Raw genomic sequence first — 22,412 nt, forward strand, 5'->3', positions numbered from 1 at the left:
ATTTAAGCCTCTCCATGATGAAACTTCTAGGTTCCAAGCACGGTTTGTACAATGAAAGATTTATTCTAATCCAATTAATACTATGCATTGCTCAAACCTGGAGAGGTTGATAAAATATACAGGGAATTAAACAACAGGGAATTCCTGGTAGTTTAGCCTGTGTATGCCCCAAGAGATGCCAACCTCTATGCCTCTGTCTGTCCTACTCAGTGGTGTAGTGGTCCCTGGAGAAGTGGGTATACTCAAATTTAGCCATTTTCCCCCTCAAACGGCCCACCCGAAGATGTTTAAGCCTATCATTAGCATCACTATATTTTTCTGGTTCGTTAAATTGTATGAAACCTGGATGTTTTACTTCATATTATGAGGCATGACTTACCTTGCTTCAAAGTAACCTAAAGCCAAAATCTCACCATAGAAACGTGGAGGCAATTATTTTTAAAAGACTTCTCATTTCCGCTCTCCTGTTCTATTGTTTTTCAAATCAACTTTCTTTCATTGTCTGGCAGCCAAAGATATTATCCTTGTCATATGAGCAACCCATAATAGTTGTTGCATCATTATATCTCACCTCTTTCTAAATGTCCATCTCTGTCCAGGACAGAGTGCAATTTTCCCGCAAATTGCATTTTGGAACATTTGAGAGTAGGCCTACCGCCGTGTGCATACTGCTGCGCTTAAAACGTGAAGAACTAAGAGTTTATCAACATTTTAAGCTAAACATTCTGATCGGTTCCATTAGGCTTATTAATTGATAAGGCGTATACCTCCAATACTGGTCCTAATCCTCTACCAGGATACTTTGATGTACAGTACAGGTCAAAACTTTGGACACACCTACTCATTCAAGGGTTTTTCTTTATTTTTACTATTTTCTACATTGTAGAATAATAGCGAAGACATCAAAACTATGAAATAACACATATGGAATCATGTAGTAACCAAAAACGTTTTCAACAAATCCGAATATGTTTTAGATTTTAGATTCTTCAAAGTAGCCACCCTTTGACTTGATGACAGCTTTGCACTCTCTCAACCAGCTTCATGAGGTATGATAATATGCGCGAGCCAAGAGAGACTTATCCTCTTAGCTTTCTTATCCAGTTTTATAATCAGACTTTCTTTGTGGCAAGTCTTTACAAATAGCATTGATTTAGCTTATTTAGAAATGCTGCGAGAGAAAGTAATAAAACAATCATAATGAAATGCCTCAAGAGTCAGGTGTACTGAATGCTGGAATGACTGAATGCTAGCAACTCATATCGAATAGTCCCTGGATTACATTGATCACTATGTCCTTAGAGGACGGCCTTTTACAATGATCCAACAAATTTAGAACAGACGTTTCACAAAAACAGTCAGAACTGTATTTATGAAAATATGTTCTACGTAAATAATTACACAGGTTCCTTGGTCAATAACTTCACTACCTTAGCCTGGTACTTACTATTCTCACGTATTAATCCTCCTATAGTCTGGGGACAATGTTAGGTACTTACAAACTGGGTTTTGTTAGCTGGAGGAGCCTCAGTGATGGACTTGAGATCTTCCACACTGACTCTTTCCATGTCCTCTAGGGCAGAGCCAGAGTACAGCACCACATCCTTTATGAAGATGCTGATGCCTCGCAGCATGAAAGACACAAACAGGTGCATGTGGATGTAGTTCCTGGTACAATGCAACCGCCTGGATGAGTGGAGGAGATAAATGTACAAAAAAAGATATCATCTTCACAGTGACAAGCAATAGTCGTGTTGTGGTAATACTAGGTCATACTATTGGCTTACTCAAACCAAAGACAATCATTGAAAAAAATACAGAAACGCTTGTGCAAAACTTCTGAGAAACTGACGCTAGTAAGCCGTTAATACACTAGGAACCAATGTTTAAATCTTATCAAGGTGGTAAGTGTGTGGAGGGGGGAAGAGTTTTCCACAGTGAGTGTGTTTGTATGTACAGTACCAGTCAAACATTTGGACACAGCAACTCATTCCAGGGTTTTTCTATTTTTTTCAACCATTTTCTACGTTGTAGAATAATAGTGAAGACATCAAAACAAAGAAATAACACATGGAATCATGTAATAACCCCAAAAAAGTGTTAAAGAAATCAAAATATATTTTATATTTGAGATTCTTCAAAGTAGACACCCTTTCTGCAAAGCTGTCCTCAAAGCACTCTTGGCATTTTCTCAACCAGCTTCATGGGTTAGCCAACTGGAATGCATTTCAATTAACAGGTGTGCCTTGCTAAAAGTTAATTTGTGGATTTCTTTTAATTCTTAATGCGTTTGAGCCAATCAGTTGTGTTGTGACAAGGTAGGGGTAGTATACAGAAGATATCCCTATTTGGTAAAAGACCAAGTCCATATTTTGTTATTTATTTTTATTTTACCGTTATTTTACCAGGTAAGTTGACTGAGAACACATTCTCATTTGCAGCAACGACCTGGGGAATAGTTACAGGGGAGAGGAGGGGGATGAATGAGCCAATTGTAAACTGGGGATTATTAGGTGACCATGATGGTTTGAGGGCCAGATTGGGAATTTAACGCAAGAACAGCTCAAATATGCAAAGAGAAACAACAGTCCATCAGTACTTTATGACATGAAGGTCAGTCAATATGGAAAATTATGGAAAATTTCAATAACCTTGCTAAAAGTTAATTTGTGGATTTTTTTTCATTCTTAATGCGTTTGAGCCAATCAGCCAATCGCACGTTTCTTCAAGTGCAGTCACAAAATCCATCACACTCTTTGATGAAACTGGCTCTCACGAGGACCGCCACAGGAATGGAAGACCCAGAGTTACCTCTGCTGCAGAGGATAAGTTCATTAGAGGTAACTGCATCTCAGATTGCAGCCCCAATAATTGCTTGACATAGTTCGAGTAACAGACACATCTCAACATCAACTGTTCAGAGGAGACTGCGTGAATCAGGCCTTCATGGTCGGATTGCTGCAAAAAGAAAACACTACTAAAAGGACACCAGTAAGAAGAAGAGACTTCCTTTGGCTAAGAAACACAAGGAATGGACATTAGACCAGTGGAAATCTGTCCTTTGGTCTGATGAGTCCAAATTTGAGATTTTTGGTTCCAATAGCTGTGTCTTTGTGAGACGCAGAGTAGGTGAACGGATGATCTCCACATGTGTGGTTCCCACCATGAAGCATGGAGGAGGAGGTGTGATGGGGCTTTGCTGGTGACAGTGTCGGTTATTTATTTAGAATTCAAGGCACACTTAACCAGCATGGCTACCACAGCCTTCTGCAGCGATATGCCATCCCATCTGGTTTGCGCTTCATTTGTTTTGCAACAGAACATTGACCCAACACACCTCAAGGCTGTGTTAGGGCTGTTTGACCAAGAAGGAGAGTGATGGAATGCTGCATCAGATGACCTGGCCTCCACAATCACCCAACCTCAACCCAATTGAGATGGTTTGGGATGAGTTGGACCGCAGAGTGAAGGAAAAGCAGTCAACAAGTGCTCAGCATATGTGGGAACTCCTTCAATACTGTTGGAAAAGCATTCCAGGTGAAGCTGGTTGAGAGAATGCCAAGAGTGTGCAAAGCTGTCATCAAGGCAAAGGGTGGCTACTTTGAAGAATCTCAAATATATTTTGATTTGTTTAACACTTTTTCATATGTGTTATTTCATCGTTTCACTATTCACTATCCTTCACTATTATTCTACATTGTATAAAATAGTAAAAATAAAGAAAAACCCTTGAATGAGTAGGTGTGTCCAAACTTTTGACTGGTACTGTATGTGTGCGTGATGTGTGTGCGTGTGTGAGTGTACGTGTGTTTGTATTTTCACACTCTTCAGAACAATACTCATCCTAATTAGAGCCAGCTGAATTCCGCGCTGACTATAACACATTCTTGAGATTTAGGGGCTTGAAAAGCACAAATATTGAATTGCAGAGCTCAAAGTGAGCTGTAAAAACAAAATTGCAAGCATGTGTTGAGCAGATCCAAGAGCATGCGTATTTCCTCCCAGACAAGCAAAAGTTTATCTCTCACATTATCCTCAAAACATCCCTTGCCAACATTGAAGGGATAATTTGATGAAGTTGGAGTCGGATTGTATTGTGTTGTCGATACACAGGCAAACCAAACTAAAAACGGTTATCTATATTCTGACATTTGCTTTCATGTAAATCCAAGCATTTGTCAGACACCCCATGTTGGCAACAAATGTTAGCCTCCAGCGATATAAAATTATTATTGATCATGAAGCCAATTTGGCTAAGAATATTCTAAAAACCCTTATCAGTGTAGTGATGGGGGAACAAATCGATACAGTTACATATTATTTTGGACAATATTTTATTTTATTTTATTGATACTTTGACTCCAAGTGTCAATTGCTAGGTAGTGTTATTTGGTGCTATTCGGCTGTACCTGTACCAAAACTCTGGTATTTCATTGCATAGCTTGTTCTCCATCTTATTTTAAATAACGAGCCATTATGTTTTCATATTTCCATGACTGATCAAAACTAATTTCCTCATGTTCTCTCGTTTCTCTGCAGCAGACATATAGTGAGCATTCTTTTTGGAACATCAAATCGCAATAACATGTCACTATTGAATCGCAATACACATAAAATTGTGAGAATCGCAATATATATTGTATCGGCACGTAATTGTGATAATATCCCTGGCAATTCCCAGCCCTGTTTCTGTCACGCCCTGACCGTAGAGATCTTTTTATTCTCTATGTTTGGTTGGTCAGGGTGTGACTCGGGTGGGAAACTCTATGTTCTGTGTTTCTATGTTTTGGCCAGGTATGGTTCTCAATCAGGGACAGCTGTCTATCGTTGTCTCTGATTGGGAATCATACTTAGGCAGCCTTTTTTCCTTTTGTATTTTGTGGGTAGTTGTCTTTGTTAGTGGCCTGTATAGCCCTAGTAAGCTTCACGTTAGTTTTTGTTGTTTCTTGTTTTGTTGGCGACATTTATAATAAAGAAAGATGTACGCTCACCACGCTGCACCTTGGTCCGGTCATTTCCACGACGACGGCGATCGTGACAATATCAGTGTAGGCCTACAGTGTATTACTGTGGCAAGCAGTGAGTATATATAACAAGTAACCGCAGAAAACTCATGAATCATTATTTGCTTGTGTCTAACCTCTGCAGTCAAACCCATTACTACATTTTAGTCATTTAGCAGACGCACTTATCCAAACCGACTTAAAAGAGCAATTAAGGTGCCTTGCTCAAGAGTACATCGGCCAACTTTTTGGCTTAGGGATTACTGGCCCAACGCTCTTAACTACTAAGCTACCTGCCACCTCTCAACTGGCTATTAAGATATTGGACAAGCTCTCCTTTGGGAATTTTGATTTGTGAAGTGGTGAGGGAAACTAATTTGTGAACAGGAAGAGGAAAAACACCAGTGCTAATGTGCAGTATGTATCCCTCGGTCTCTCCACAGAAAACATTTATGAACCTGCCTCTCCTGTGTCCGAGGGTTTTAAAAGCCTGACATGTTAAAGGGAAGAGGGAGATGTAGCTGGAGTGCTCCTGAATGCGCTGCTGGGACGTCAGCCCAGACCCCCGGGGACCCACGAGACGTGTGATTAAACTAATTTGTCCTGTAGATTTCCTGGTGCCAGTTTAGGGTCTCTCTCTCTTAAAACATTTACTCCCTTCTGAGAAGCCTGGCTTAGGCTCTAAGTCACGTTGAGCGCAATGTTTGTGAACACAACTTTACACCAATTCCTGGACTTGACACTCTCCCTCCGCTAAACAAAAATTTGTAAATAATGGGGAGGTTTCCTTGCATTAATCACCTAAAAGAAAAATGAAACGATTCAATGTAAAATGTCAAACAAATACAACCTTGTGTGCAAGGATTACTGTTCATGTGGCTGAATTTGTTTTTTGTAATTTGTTATTTGGCTAAGGCAATGATAAGAACAAAGTAACTGTCTCTAGAAAATCCAACCAAATTCACTACATATCAAATTGACTGTCAGAATTAATTTGCCAATCTATTTCTCTTTCAGCCTGCCTTAACCGCCCGGACATGACAGAATATTAAATTAGGGTGAAACTGCACACCAATATATTAGTGATATTTATTTTTATTTAACTAGGCAAGTAAGTTAAGAACAAATTCTTATTTACAATGACAGCCTACCGGGGAACCGTGGGTTAACTGCCTTGTTCAGGGGTAGAACGACAGATTTTTACCTTGTCAGCTCAGGGATTCGATCCAGCAACCTTTCGGTTACTGGCCCAATGCTCTAACCACTAGGCTACCTGCCGCCCACATCTTCATGTAAACATACAACCAAGTAAATATAACCACTAACCACGGCTGAGGTCTGAGATGAATAAGTATGAAAATAACAAAGACTACTGTAAATGCCAGCAAGATGAGGCACGATTCACAATTACACGCTGGCTCCAAGGCAACAACCTCAAAGGCAGCCACCTCTAATCCTTTTAAAAGTCAAACGCTCATGGAAAAGCAAAGGTAAAACATTACACAAACACATTTTGCAGGCTTTGTCTCTTTGTTTCACCACACAAACATTTGATGAGAGATTTGGTGGGAGATAAAATATTGACTGAGGAAGGAATTTTCCCAAAGACAAGTACTACTCACCGGAAATAACCCAGGATGATCACAGCCACCATAAGTGATCCCAGAGAGATGGAGTAGCCCACTGTGTAGATGAGGTACAAACGGTCAAATACTTCCTGTTGAGAGAGACAAGATCGTTTGAAGGATAAATATTAAGAGAGACAGAGTAGCCCATTGTGTAGATAAGGTACAGACGTTCAAATACTTCCTGTTGAGAGAGACAAGGTCATACGAAGGAGATATATTGTTAGTCATATCAGGTGGCAGGTCAGGAGTGAACTGTCTACTCAGAGTTGTCGGCCTACTTACAGTAGCCTGCTTGAGGATGTGATAGATGTTTGATAAGTGTACCTGATGTGCTACATTGATTGTTTTTTTTTTCAACATAAAAGTCATTGACTCAGGACATTCCAATTACACAATATTGTCCCCATAAATCTGCTGAAAGCGTTCATAGGGTCTCTGTGCCTCACTGTTTGAACCTTTATAGAGGCACTGAGGATAATGTTACTATACGACAAAAATGACTCACAGTTGCAGGCTACGCATTACTAAACAGAAAACTGCCGCGGACCAAAAACAAAACACCATGCATCTTAAAGCTCAAAGGTGCTGTCATGGTGTGCGACCATTCCAAGGTCTAAGGTCATGTCATGGTGTGCGACCATTCCAAGGTCTAAGGTCATTTCATGGTGTGCGACCATTCCAGGCCTCTGATTAGTTTCTGAATAAAATAAGGTACGTTACTTCTGACAGTGAGCTGCCCACCAGAGGACTGACGCCCACCAGGCAATGGGATGCCCGCCAAATGTCAGACTGAGATGGAGATTTCTAATAAACAGAATATTTGGCTTGAGAGATGTGCCGCACTGACAAAAGCCCTGGGTGGGGTGGGGTGTGGTGCGTGCTGGGGCTTCCAGCTGGAGATTACAGCACAGAGCAGGCAACCAGAGGACATACTGCTGGAGAGGTGAGCTGCTAAAAAAACCTGGATTCAAATAGGATTGGTTTTATTTCAAATATTTTAGCTGCACTTGATTGAGCTTGCCTGGCTAAAATAAATCCTGTTCACCTGGCACTCCAGGCAGGACTCAATCATACTCTCAAAGTATTTGAAATACTGTTTGAATCCAGGTCTGGCCTCTAGCTAGCTAGCCGTGGTTGCTGGATCAACACAGCCTAGTGGAGAGGCTCCTCTGGGGCCTGCTGTAACCAGAGCCTACTCCACTGCTGTTATCATTTAGGGATGGGGACACAGTGCCAAACCCAAGGGTTCCTAAGTTGTGGTGCACGGCTGAAGGGTTTAATTTGGTGCATATGCATTTTTCATTAACTATAGCTGCTGCTATGAGTCCTGGGACCAGGAGACCATCAACATAAACATTTGAAGTCTAAGAAGAAATAAATCAGGGGCCCTCTCCTCAAAATGTGGATGGAAGGATACCCATGACATCCTCGCCCACAACCGTAATGTTGAGACCCACATTTAAAAGGAGGAGAGAAGAATGCACGTGCGGGGAGAGACCAGAGAAGTTTGGTTTAATATTCATATGAAGCCAGATATTTTGGGTTGCAGTAAGCGGTCTCTGGTGCACGTTATTATGGGAGTAAGCCCAAAAGCAGATAGCCTGGTTAAACCAGACTGAATCCAACCTACAGTACTCAGGATGACCTTTTCTGAACCTTGGCTGGAGCTAACAGCTAAGTATCCTTGCTCAGGTTAAGGGTGGGGAGTAGCGTTCGACAATTTCCTGCTTAGCGCCCTCGACTCGTCATTCAGGGACTGATTACTTACCGCCTCCTTTTACATGGCCCAGTGTTACCCATGGCAACCTGTTACCCATGGCAACCTGCTGACCACTAGACTTGGGCTCAATTCAAATTGAAGGCAGTCAATTCAGGAAGTGATTTGAATAAAAAAATTCTAAACTTTTGAAATAGCTTCTACTTTTCAGCTAATTGAGAAGTCATTGAAAATAAATGCATTTTTTTCGATTATTGAATTGTAATTTTTGCTTGCTTCCTGAATTTACTGCCTTCAATTCAAATGTAGCCCAACCTTGTTGTCCATTGGCCCAGGACTGAGTGTAACAGGCAATCCATTTGATCAATGAGCACATCAAATAACAGTTGAGGGCAGAGGAAATAATAGAATGAAAGGAATTGGAATGGCCTCTGTGATGATAACGGAACTAAGCAAAAATAAAGACGTAACAGTATCAGCAGTTTTTCTAGGATTAAAGATACTTTAAAGTGTTTAAGACATTTTTCTTACATTTTCCACATGTTGAATCTTTTCCTCGAAATCCTGGCTAGAGCACTCATTTTTGGAGAGATGTGCCTGTCATATAGCCTTTATTCCGATATCCAATTCAGCTCCAATATATTTAAGTCAGAAGAAGAAGCCTATCATATCAGATTGTAAGAAGGGGTTCAATGGAGGTAACGCTTCGCTTAATATAGCAATAGATTATTTGTTCCAAACACAATTATAATCATTCCAAACATTGTTCACATAATCTCCAATGGGGAAATAAGGCAATAGTAAAGAATTGGCATGTCTGCTTTTCATTTGAAGTAGCCTCACATTTCTGAGGGGACACGTCTTTTGTTCCATTTGGCGACATTCTTCATCTAAATGGTAAACAGGGTTTTTATGTTGATCTTCTACATATCTTTTGTCATTGTTAGGTTTCCTGCAAATGGGTAGAAGCACCAGAAAAAGCAGAATGTAAACGAGTCTAACAATGGGGATGGCAGACAGACGATGAACACTGTAGAGGTTCAAGAAGTTAGACATGTGAGGTTAGAGAATGATTGAGCCCTCAGAGAGCAGTAGCTAGCTAGCTCCTGCAGTATACTCACACACACATCCCCCTACAGCTCCATCTGAATTGTGACAGAAATGAAAAGCGGCCTAACCTACACCAGTAAAAAGGGCCTAGTTTCTTACCAATCAGATCACACGTCCAATATCATACACATTCCAATACCTCCACATTGATTGTGTAGGCTAATGCTAGAACTGCCCTCAAACAATAGATTGAAATAGACTTAAATGTCACACTTTCTTTTCAGAAAAAATACACACAATGGCCATTGTCCCTGTCCACTGCTATTGTGTCACGTCTCTGACAAAGTTGGCATTGTCTAATGGTGTGAAGAAATGCATGCTAGGATAGACTTGACCCTCACCTTCTCATTATTTTGGTTATAGTGCGAGAGGAATTTTGCACATTCACTGTAGTTTGCCCATGTCTTGTTGTTGGTAGTGGTCAGCTCCCACGTCCCATTGTTGTCACATCGACGATAGGCTAGTCCTGTAGAATACAACACATAGAATACAACAGAATGACAATGCACGTGTCATTTCTTTTCACCTGTAAGTACATATTGGTGTTGTATACTAGGATATGCTGTGCGTGACAATTTCCTAGAATAAATGTCTGTTGGCATTTTCTAGGAAACAAAGTGAATAGTATGTTAGGAGTTTGGTAGAATGTCATCACATCAGAAATCATGTGTATTTCTTCCAGTGTAACAGCCTTGTTAGATGAAGAACTCAAGTTTTAAAAGATCACATCTTGTTGCGTCGATGTAACTATAGAAACGTATTCAAAAGCAACGCCCCATGCTGTCTTCCAGAGTAAAGCAGTTACAAGAGGTTGTTTTCAGATTTTACAATAGTGAACACCATTCCCTATAATATATGCCAATTAGCAGACACTTTTATCCAAAGCAAATTAGTCATGCGTGCGTACATTTGACGTAACACTGAAAATGAGCTCAGTGAAAGAGAACTGTTGAACTGCAGGCTACCCAGGGCCTGTCTTACCTTTATGGTTGAAGTCGTAAATGTACTCTGGACAGGCAGTGGACACCAGCTTTCCAGGAGACCCCTCAGGCCAACAAACAATGCCATCCCACTCTGGCGAGCAGTAACCATCTGCAGGAATAGAGCCAAAGCAGTAGTGACATTTAAGCCCAGTGACGTTGACTGTTCACTGCCTTGGCTCCAACATTACGTCGCCTTAGGCTTCGTTATATTCCAAGACACCAATGAGTAGCTGTTTTTAGATTGTGTTGTCCCCTGAAAAGGATACACAAACGAACTTTAACCTAATGTCATGGTCATAAATAGCATGTAGAGAAAGATGGCCCCAGTAGCCTGTTAATTGGTGGGTAAGTAGGAAATGGATATAATGTCCCTTGTTCACAACACCAGTCATCTATAGCAGTGATGTCTTCTGTCTGCTGGATATGTTTGATCATCCAGAGAAGATTTGTGGCTGCTGCTCTCCATCAAAACTACAATTAATGCTAAACAAACAAGCATATAATTCCGAAAATAGCTCAAAATGTCAACATTTTCAAGCAAATTTGTGTCATACTTCAATGTTTTTATTGTACTTTGTTTTGGCATGAATCTGCTTCCACTGTTTACGTCCACCTCACAAGAAAGACATGCTTGTTACTCTATGTTTCTTCCGCCGCATGAAAAGGAGACTTGCAATGTTGCAGTCGGGAAATAACTGAGGAGGCCTATGCAGGCATGTTTCTAGTGATCCATAGGAGGGGCATAGGCCTAAATGCACTATTTATTGAATGTTTATGATCTTACCGCAGCACTCACACACTTCAACATAAAGTGTATCTCTTCTGTTAAAGTGGTTTCAATATGGATCTTATTTGTGGAAATTCCATGCAAAATCAAGAAAACAACAGCGACAATGGTGCAGGGTTCTGGATCCCTTGGGAAAAAAACAAAGATACTATGGTACACCACTGAGACAGTCTAGTTCACCACAGTGGAAGAGCAGAGTCAAGCAGTTAGCAGTTCTGCTAACCTCTCTTATTTCCACCCTCTTGTAAAATCTTTCTTCCTCACCCCCTGGGTATGCGTACAGCGCGGTAAAGTTTTTGTTTGTATACTTTAAGCAAGTTAGCAAAAAATGCCTTTGACTCGCAAGGAATTGTTGCTTTGGCAAACAGAACAAACCCTAGATAGATGTCAAGCAACCTTATGTTCATTGATACAAAGGGGCAGCAGTAGCATTTTAGAACAAAATTATTCTTAATTGTTAGCTATACCAAATGGTGCAGAAACCTTAGCCTTCCGACAGTGGGAATGTAGTACCCTCTCCCCACAGATCCCTGGCAGAAGCCACTTTCTGGCTACGCTTTCATTTTCTATTATTGAAAACATCTTCCCCACACTCACCACTAATAACTAGATAAGGATAAAACAAAAACGGTTTTCTCTTTGCTATGAAATGTATTACTTTCTCATTCATGTAATCAATATTACAAAGAGGCTATGACGACATTATTTTTATGTGCCTTCAAAATCGCCCGCCATTCGGATATCATAATTAGAGGGCACACTTCATATTTTTTCAACTGGTTTTGGATTGAGAGAGAAGCCTAAGATGCTTCAGGTTTTTCTATATCAATGATCACATGTCCTGGGAGTGAAATCGGTCTTAGGTTGAAGTTTTTTTTCACTGAACTTTTATAACCCATCGGACCACCTACCAACAGGCTCAAATTAAACACAGAACACACACATATATAATTTCCTATAAATTCCATGACCATGACCATAAATATAAATGTGACTATGGGGGAGTGGGGGACTTTGGTATCGGTGATGTAATTGAGGTTTATAATAGCGCTTTCTTTTCCCTCCAGTCATTTGATTCAAGTCTTGCAGATGTCAAAACATATCGCAGTAGAGTTTTGATAGTTGCAAGCTTTTACACCAAGACCACACGTTTGAATATTGAGCTATTTTCACACACTGCAAGGTCTGGGGTCTTGAGCCCACATCCCTCCACTGACCTAACCAGGCAAACCTCAGTGTCTCCCTCAATGAAAACGTTGTCTCAGGGAAGTAATGGAGAACTCATGTGTATTTAAGGCACAAATGAGAAATAATAACAAATAGATGGGACTTCACAGTGAAACACTGCAACACTAAACAAGACCCTGGCCTTGGGCTGAGGTTGGCCCACCACCCTACCAGCCACCACTTTCAAAATAGTTAGAATAGAAAGATCAGTTCATTACTATTTGCTAATTTTACAACCACACGGTGCAAACCATTTGAAACAGTCATCCCTCCACAGTTCTAATAATAGTTTGGCTAACCACAAGTTTACAGTGGCACATAACACCAAGGGGTGCTCACATAAGACATGGTCAAGGCAAATCTGGAAGAAAAGCCAAACGCCTCAAAAATGTATTCAGTTGCTATTCTTTGAGTTTGAGTCAGCATGCAAGGTTTTTCCACAATAGAGGAGACCAAAATGAGCTTTAGCCTATTCCAAATAAAGGGCACACTTTTCTTAGCCAATGTTGTCAACATTACAAAAATAAAAACTATTTATAAAACATAATGGCCAGTTAACAGCAAAAGTTTCCACCATATTTTTGTCACGTATACTCCCTCTCTGGCCTCTAGGTCACCAGACTGCTGATTATTACACGCACCTGTCACCCTCGTCATGTGCACCAGCACTTATTGACACTCACCTGGACTCCATCACCTCCTTGATTACCTGCCCTATTTATGTCACTCCCTTTGGTTCCTTCCCTAGGTGTTAGTGTTTCTGTATCTAGCTGTTAGTGTTTCTTTTTTTGTTCAACTTTGTTTATTTATTAAATGTATTCAGTCCCTGAACTTCCTGACTCTCAGCGTACATCGTTACAAATTTCTACAGGGTCATCATGAGACTAACTACAACATAGGCTATACTGTACAGAACATAATGATGTCAAATAAACAATGTGCACATTAGGTTGAAATGAAGTTCAAATGAAAATGCTCAAATTATAAAGTAAAAAGAATACTGAATTAACCAAGCACACCAAATAAGGTATTGAAATCTTTTTTAGGCAAAAAGTACACCAGAGCTTTCCCTCTCTCTTTGAGAGGTAGGTAATATGCATACCCACATTTCAGCTTCAGCTGAGCTATGATTGTGAAGACGTGTGTCACGCCCTGATCTGTTTCACCTGTCCTTGTGATTGTCTCCACCACCTCCAGGTGTCGCTTATTTTTCCCAGTGTATTTATCCCTGTGTTTCCAGTCTCTCTGTGCCAGTTTGTCTGGCATGTTTCCAAGTCAACCAGCAGTTTTCCCGTTCGCTTGCTTTTTGCATTCGCCTTTTTTTCCTAGTCCTCCCGGTTTTGACCCTTGCCTGTTTCTGGACTTTGTACCCGCCTGCCTTGACCACGAGCCTGTCTGCCACTCTGTACCTCCTGGACTCTGATCTGGTTTTGACCTTTTTGCCTGTCCTTTAGATTAATAAACATTTGTAGGACTCTAACCATCTGCCTCCTGTGGTTGCATTTGGGTCTCGCCTTGATAGTGTGCAACCTTTCAAAAAGGGGTCAGGTTACAGCCAACAGGCTAAGTCGATTCTACTACTCTCTGACAGCGTCACCAGGTATACAGGTTAAGTAGTCATCTCTGATGCACCCACCGTGGTTCAATGTAATTTCATTGAAATGATGTGGGAAAACAATGATTGTTTGATGTTACATTATTTGGGCTGATGTGATAAATAAGAAACATTACTACCATATATGGGTACACTAATTTATAAGGGCAGGCTGAGCCGAGGACCTCATTTCAAGATCGCTGCTACCTACCTTCCGGGTTAACATTGTGAAGCATAAATTAAATAAACACGGAATTTTATTAGTCACATGTGCAGTGAAATGCTTCCTTATGAGCCCCTAACCAACAATGCAGTTAAAAAAAATACAGAGAAGATAAAAATAACAAGTAAAGAGCAGCAGTAAAATAACAATAGCGACTATATACAGGGGGGTACAAATAGAGTCAATGTGCGGGGACACCGGTTAGTTGAGGTAGGACATTATACTTTGTGCGTGACAAGTAATTTTTCCAACAATTGTTTACAGACAGATTATTTCACTTATAATTCACTGTATTACACAAGATGGGTCACAAGATTACAAACTAAGTTGACTGTTTCTTTAAACAGCTTGGAAAATTCCAGAAAATGTCATGGCTTCTGATAGTCTAATTGACATTTGAGTCAATGGAGGTGTACCTGTGGATGTATTTCAAGGCCTACCTTCAAACGCAGTGTCTCTTTGCTTGACATCATGGGAAAATCGGAAGAAATCAGCCAAGACCTCAGGAAAAAGATTGTAGACCTCCACAAGTCTGGTTCACCCTTGAGCGCAATTTCTAAATGCCTGAAGGTACCACGTTCATCTGTACAAACAATAGTACGCAAGTATAAACACCATGGGACCACGCAGCAGTCATACCGCTCATGAAGGAGACGCGTTCTGTCTCCTGGAGATGAATCTACTTTGGTGAGAAAAGTGCGTATCAATCCCAGAACAACAGCAAAGGATCTATATCCACAGTAAAATGAGACCTATATTGACATAACCTGAAAGGCCGCTCAGCAAGGAAGAAGCCACTGCTCCAAAACCGCTAAAAAAAGCCAGACTACGGTTTGCAATTGCACATGGGGACAAAGATTGTACTTTTTGGAGAAATGCCCTCTGGGCTGATGAAACAAAAATACAACTGTTTGGCCATAATGACCATCGTTAGGTTTGGAGGAAAAAGGGGGGGGGGGGGGGCTTGCAAGCCGAAGACCACCATCCCAACCGTGAAGCACGAGGGTGGCAGAATCATGTTGTGGGTGTGCTTTGCTGCAGGAGTGCTGGTGCACTTCACAAAATAGATGGCATCACGAGGTAGGAAAATTATGTGAATATATTGAAGCAACATCTCATGACATCAGTCAGTAAGTTAAAGCTTGATTGCAAATGGGTCTTCTAAATCGACAATGACCCCAAGCATACTTCCAAAGTTGTGGCAAAATGGCCACAAGGACAACAAAGTCAAGTTATTGGAGTGGCCATCACAAAGTGCTGACCTCAATCCTATAGAAATTTGTGGGCAGAACTGAAAAAGTGTGTGCGAGCAAGGAGGCCTACAAACCTGACTCAGTTACACCAGCTGTCAGGAGGAATGGGCCAAAATTCACCCAACTTATTGTGGGAAGCTTGTGGAAGGCTACCTGAAACGTTTGACCAAAGTTAAACAATTTAAAGGCAATGCTACCAAATACTAATTGAATGTATGTAAACGTTTGAACAACTGGGAATGTGATGAAAGAAATAAAAGCTGAAATAAATCATTCTCTCTACTATTATTCGGACATTTCACATTCTTAAAATAAAGTGGTGACCATAACTGACCTAAGACAGGGAATTTTTACTAGGATTATATGTCAGGAATTGTGGAAAACTGAGTTTAATTGTATTTGGCTAAAGTGTATGTAAACTTCCAACTTCAACTGTACATGTAGGTAGAGTTAAAGTGACTATGCATAGATGACAGAGAGTAGCAATGGTGTAAAGGCTATGAAAATAGTCTGGGTAACCATTTGACTAGCTGTTCAGGAGTCTTATGGCTTGGGGGTAGAAGCTGTTTACAAGCCTCTTGGACCTAGACTTGGCGCTCCGGTACCGCTTGCCGTGCGGTAGCAAAGAGGACAGTCTATGACTAGGGTGGCTGGAGTCTTAAACAATTTTTAGGGCATTCCTCTGACACCGCCTGGTATAGAGGTCCTGGATGGCAAGAAGCTTGGCCCCAGTGATGTACTGGGCCGTTCGCACTACCCTCTAATGCCTTGCGGTCGGAGGCCGAGCAGTTGCCATACCAGCTAGTGATGCAACCAGTCAGGATGCTCTCGATGGTGCAGCTTTCAGTTAATAGACACCGAAAGCTGGGACTTCACAGATCATGAGGATATCTTATTTGTCTGCCTGTGACCTACCGTTATTGATCACCAGCCCTGAGAATCAAAATATTCATATTACACAACGTTTTCACCAAACAGCAAACATCTTACAAGGTAAGCTTCAATTTGGTCTGTGTTTGAGTTATAGCTACATGGGGAGTATCAAATTAATCCTTAGGTTGGTAGGAACAAATCTAGCTTATGTTATCTGATGACGTATGACTTAATGGCAACATCGAATATCCACCAAGTGACTATATCTTTGCGCATCAAAAATATGTTGCTTGCTTACGCATCCATATCCCCTGTATGTCCCGACACCGCCACAATGTTTGAGAGAGGTTGACGCTGTAGAACTTTAGTTTTTATAGTGTACAATAACTTTTAGGCACATTCCGTGTGCAAAAACAGTTCGATTACCACATTCGGACACTTTGGAGAGGTTGAAAGGACACTTGAATGTAGCTGGATACTCCATAACACCACCACAATGTTTGAGTGAGGTTGATGTGGTAGAAATTGTTTTTATACTGAACAAATTGCATTTAGGGATTTCAAATATATAATAGCACTGGAATTATCTAATTTACAGACATATGCCGCTTTGGAGAGGTGTAGGGACACTTGGAAACGTCCCGTGACCACACCTGACACCACTTACTAAAACATCTGCCCATTTCTAGTTAGGTCTATCAATCACATTTTTTTCTGATATTGCTCACATGTTGTGGAAGCCATCTGATGTGTTTCCAGCTCTAGTCATCAATAATTAAACTAAAATAACAAAAGAACAGTGTGTGCTTTGTGTGTGCTTGATCTTGTGAATTCTAAACTATGTAACTCCAAACTATCTTCTGATCATTTCCTCATAATCTCCCAGATGTCTTCTTTCCAAATATACCATGTCAGAATCATGTAATTACACAGGAATAGCACTTACTTTTGGGTATGTCTATTTAGGTGGAAATCTACATTTTTCCACTGCATTTAAGAGGTTATTAATTAGAACTGTTAAGACTCCATGGATTGAGGAGGAATTGAAAAACTTTATGGTTGAAAGAGATTGGGCAAAAGGAGTGTCTAAGTCTGGCTGGACATCTGACTGGCTGACGTACTGCAAATTAAGAAATTATGTAACTAAACTCAACAAAAAGAAGAAGAAACTATTATGAAGCCAAGCTCAATGACACACTATACAGTATATACAAAAGTATGTGGACACCCCTTCAAATGAATGGATTCTGGTTATTTCAGCCACATCCGTATAAAATCAAGCACACAGCCATGCAATCTCCATAGACAACCATTGACAGAAGAATGGCCTTACTGAAGAGCTCAATGACTTATGAAGTGGCACCGTCATAGGATGCCACCTTTCCAACAAGTCAGTTCGTCAAATGTCTGCCCTGCTAGAGCTGCCCCGGTCAACTGTAAGTGATGTTATTGTGAAATGAAAACATCTAAGAGCAACAACGGCTCAGCCTTGAAGTGGTATGCCACACAAGCTCACAGAACGGGTTCCAAACTGCCTCTGGAAGCAACGTCAGCATAAGAACTGTTTGTCGGGAGCTTCATGAAATGGGTTTCCATGGCCGAGCAGCCGCACACAAGTCTAAGCTCACCATGCGCAATGCCAAACGTCGGCTGGAGTGGTGTAAAGCTCGCCACCATTGGACTCTGGAGCAGTGGAAATGCATTCTCTGGAGTGATGAATCATGCTTCACCATCTTGCAGTCTGACGCACGAATCTGGGTTTGGGATGCCAGGAGAACGGTACCTGCCCCAATGCATAGTACCAACTGTAAAGTTTTGTGAAGGAGGAATAATGGTCTGGAGCTGTTTTTCATGGTTCAGGCTAGGACCCTTAGTTCCAGTGAAGGGAAATCTTAATGCTACAGCATACAATGACATTCTAGACAATTCTGTGTTCTAACTTTGTGCCAACAGTTTGGGAAGGTCCTTTCCTTTTTCAGCATGACAATGCCCCCGTGCACAAAGCAAGGTCCATACAGAAATGGTTTGTCAAGATTGGTGTGGAAGAACTTGACTGGCCTGCCCAGAGCCTTAACCTCAACCCCATTGAACACCTTTGGAATGAATTGGAATGCCTACTACGAGCCAGGCCTGATCGCCATACATCAGAGCCTGAACTCACTAATGCTCTTGTGGCTGAATTGAAGCAAGTCCCCGCAGAAATGTTTCAATATCTAGTGGAAAGCCTTCCCAGAAGAGTGGAGGCTGTTATAGCACCAAAGGGGGGAGCAACTCCATATTAATACCCATGATTTTGGACTGAGATGTTCGACGAGAAGGTGTCCACATATGTTTGGTCATGTAGTGTACAATGAATGATGTACTTTAAATGAAATTGTTGGCAGAAAGACATTCAACATATCAAATCGTATGGCTTATTAATCACAAAACCATTTGATGTTGCAAATTATTGTAATGATTACTTCATTGGCAAAATGGGAAAACCTAGAGGAAATGCCAACAATGAGCCATCCTAATTCATGCATTAAAAAAACTAACAATTAAAAAATGCATTGTAAGTTAGTGTGGGAGAGGTGGGAAAATGATTGTTATCGATCAATAATGGCATTGACAACTTAGATGGATAGCTACTGAGGATGGTAGCTGACTTTATAGCCACTCTTATCTGTCATATATTTAGTCTGAGCCTAGAGGAATGTCTTTGTCCTCAGGCCTGGAGGGAAGCCAAAGTCATTCCACTGCCTAAGAGTGATAAAGCAACCTTTACTGGTTCTAACAGCAGACCTATCAGCTTGCTGCCAGCTCTTAGCAAACTGTTGGAAACAATTGTGTTTGACCAAATACAATGCTATTTCACTGTAAACAAATTAACAATTTCAGCACGCTTATATAGAAGGGCACTGAACATGTACTGCACAGACACAAATGACTGATGATTGGTTAAAATACATTCATAATAAGAAGATTGTGGGAGCTGTACTGTTAGATTTTGATATTATTGACCATAACCTGTTGTTAAGAAAACTTATGTATTATGGCTTTTCAACCTCAGCTCTGAATCCATGATAAGACAATCTAATAGAACTCAGAGGTTGTTTTTTAATGGAAGCTTCTCTAATGTCAAACATGTAAACTGTGTTGTACCGCATGGCAGCTCTTTAGGCCCTCTGCTGTTTTCTATTTTTTACCAATGACCTGCCACTGGCATTAAACAAATCATGTGTGTCCATGTGTGCTCCTGATTCTACCATATACACATCAGCAACCACAGCTAATGAATTCACTGAAGCCCTTAAACAGTTGCAGTCTGTTTTGGAATGGGTGGCCAGTAATACACTGGTCCTGAACATCTCTACAACTAAGAGCATTGTATTTGGTAAAACTCATGCCCTAAATTCTAGACCTCAGCTGAATCTGGTAATGAAATGTATGGCTGTTGAACAAGTTGAGGAGTCTAAATTACTTGGTTTTACCTTAGATTGTAAACTGTCATGGTTAAAACGTATAGATGCAATGGTTGTAAAGATGGGCAGAGGTATGTCCGTAATAAAGAGATGCTTTGCTTTTTTGACACCACACTCCACAAAGCAAGTCCTGCAGGCTCTAGTTTTAACTTATTTTATTGTCCAGTCATGTGGTCAGGTGCTGCGAAAAAATGCCATGTTAAGCTGTAGCTGGCCCAGAACAGAGCGGCACGTCTTGCTCTTCATTGTAATCAGAGGGGTAATATTAATACTATGCATGCCAGTCTCTCTTGGCTAAGAGTTGAGGAAAGACTGCGTCACTTCTTGTTTTTATAACATGCTGACCAGACCGCTCGCGTGTTTGCATTCAACCACACCAGACGTGATAAGGACACGCAAGGTTGAAATATCAAAAATAACTATGAACCAACTGTATTAATTTGGGGACAGGTCGAAAAGCATTAAATATGTATGGCAATTTAGCTAGCTAGCTTGCTGTTGCTAGCTAATTTGTCCTGGGATATAAACCTTGGGTTGTTATTTTACCTGAAATGCACAAGGTCCTCTACTCCGACAATTAATACACAGATAAAAGAGTAAACCGAGTTTGTTTCTAGTAATCTCTTGTCCTTCAGGCTACTTCTTATTCTTTGGATTTTATATGGTGCATTACCACCACCAACTGGACTAGATTGTGGACCTCAGTTCATCATTCAATCACCCACGTGGGTATATGCTCCTAAAAACCGATGAGGAGACGGGAGAGGCAGGACTTGCAGCGCATCAAGCGTTACAAATAAACTCAGCAAAAAAAACATCCCTTTTTCAGGACCCTGTCTTTCAAAGATAATTCATAAAAATCCAAATAACTTCACAGATCTTCATTGTAAAGGGTTTTAAAACACTGTTTCCCATGCTTGTTCAATGAACCATAAACAATTAATGAACATGCACCTTTGGAACGGTCATTAATACTCTAATAGCTTACAGACGGTTGGCAATTAAGGTCACAGGTATGAAAACTTAGGACACTAAAGAGGCCTTTCTACTGACTCTGAAAAACACCAAAAGAAAGATGCCTGAGGTCCATGCTCATCTGCGTGAATGTGCCTTAGGCATGCTGCAAGGAGGCACGAGGACAGCAGATGTGGCCAGGGCAATAAATTGCAATGTCCGTACTGTGAGAAGCCTAACACGGAACCCAGACCAGCTGCCTGTGTGCGCCATCGTGCGCTATCGTGCATACATGTATTTTGTCCCCCTACACCAAACGTGATCACGACACGCAGGTTAAAATATCAAAACAAACTCTGAACCAATTACATTCATTTGGGGACAGGCCAAAAAGCATTAAACATGTATAGCAATTTAGCTAGTTAGCTTGCACTTGCTAGCTAATTTGTCCTATTTAGCTGGCTTGCTGTTGCTAGCTAATTTGTCCTGGGATATAAACATCGTTGTTATTTTACCTGAAATGCACAAGGTCTTCTACTCCGACAATTAATCCACACATAAAACGGCCAACCAAATAATTTCTAGTCATCTCTCCTTCCAGGCTTTTTCATCTTTGAATTTATATGGTGATTGGCATCTACACTTTTACCATGACAACTGGCAAAACATTTCGTCTTTCAATCACCCACGTGGGTATAACCAATGAGGAGATGGCACATGGGTACCTGCTTCTATAAACCAATGAGGAGATGGGAGAGGCAGGACTTCCAGCACGATCTGCGTCAGAAATAGGAAGGAGGTATATTTTAGCCCTTGGCATCGCAGACGCTCGTTGGCAGTGTGGGTGCAATATTTGAATAACATGGATTTCTACATTTATTTTGTGACGCACGCGACATGTCCGGTCTGGTCAGCATGTAAGACAGAGCTACAAGGAGACAGGATGGACAGCTGATCGTCCTCGCAGTGGCAGACCACGTGTAACACCTGCACAGGATCGGTACATCCGAACATCACACCTGTGGGACAGGTACAGGATGGCAACAACAACTGCCCGAGTAACACCAAAAACGCACAATCCCTCCATCAGTGCTCAGACTGTCCGCAATAGGCTGAGAGAGGCTGGACTGAGGGCTTGTAGGCCTGTAAGGCAGGTCCTCACCAGACATCACCAGCAACAACATGGTCTATGGGCACAAACCAACCGTCGCAGGACCAGACAGGACTGGCAAAAAGTGCTCTTCACTGACGAGTCGCGGTTTTGTCTCACCAGGAGTGATGGTCGGATTCGTGTTTATCGTCGAAGGAATGAGCGTTACACCGAGGCCTGTACTCTGGAGCGGGATTGATTTGGAGGTGGAGGGTCCGTCATGGTCTGGGGCGGTGTGTCACAGCATCATTGGACTAAGCTTGTTGTAATTGCAGGCAATCTCAACGCTGTGCATTACAGGGAAGACATCCTCCTCCCTCATGTTGTACCCTTCCTGCAGGCTCATCCTGACATGACCCTTCAGCATGACAATGCCACCAGCCATACTGCTCGTTCTGTACGTGATTTCCTGCAAGACAGGAATGTCAGTGTTCTGCTATGGCCAG

The 22,412-nt window shown here is 41.3% G+C and overlaps 1 protein-coding gene across 1 annotated transcript in view; it reads right to left on the bottom strand.

The window, feature by feature from the left end:
• pth1r (parathyroid hormone 1 receptor) overlaps positions 1-22,412 on the bottom strand; it is a gene marked incomplete at its 5' end in the record, with an annotated part of 94,403 nt that overhangs the window by 21,865 nt on the left and 50,126 nt on the right. The window contains 4 exons of the mRNA XM_055884190.1: positions 1,500-1,686; positions 6,626-6,720; positions 9,800-9,924; positions 10,440-10,550. Of these exons, the coding sequence (XP_055740165.1) occupies positions 1,500-1,686; positions 6,626-6,720; positions 9,800-9,924; positions 10,440-10,550 (518 nt within the window). The remainder of the gene's footprint in view (positions 1-1,499; positions 1,687-6,625; positions 6,721-9,799; positions 9,925-10,439; positions 10,551-22,412) is intronic.

This window comes from Salvelinus fontinalis, chromosome 26 (genome assembly GCF_029448725.1).
Source record: "Salvelinus fontinalis isolate EN_2023a chromosome 26, ASM2944872v1, whole genome shotgun sequence".
Lineage (NCBI taxonomy): Eukaryota > Metazoa > Chordata > Actinopteri > Salmoniformes > Salmonidae > Salvelinus > Salvelinus fontinalis.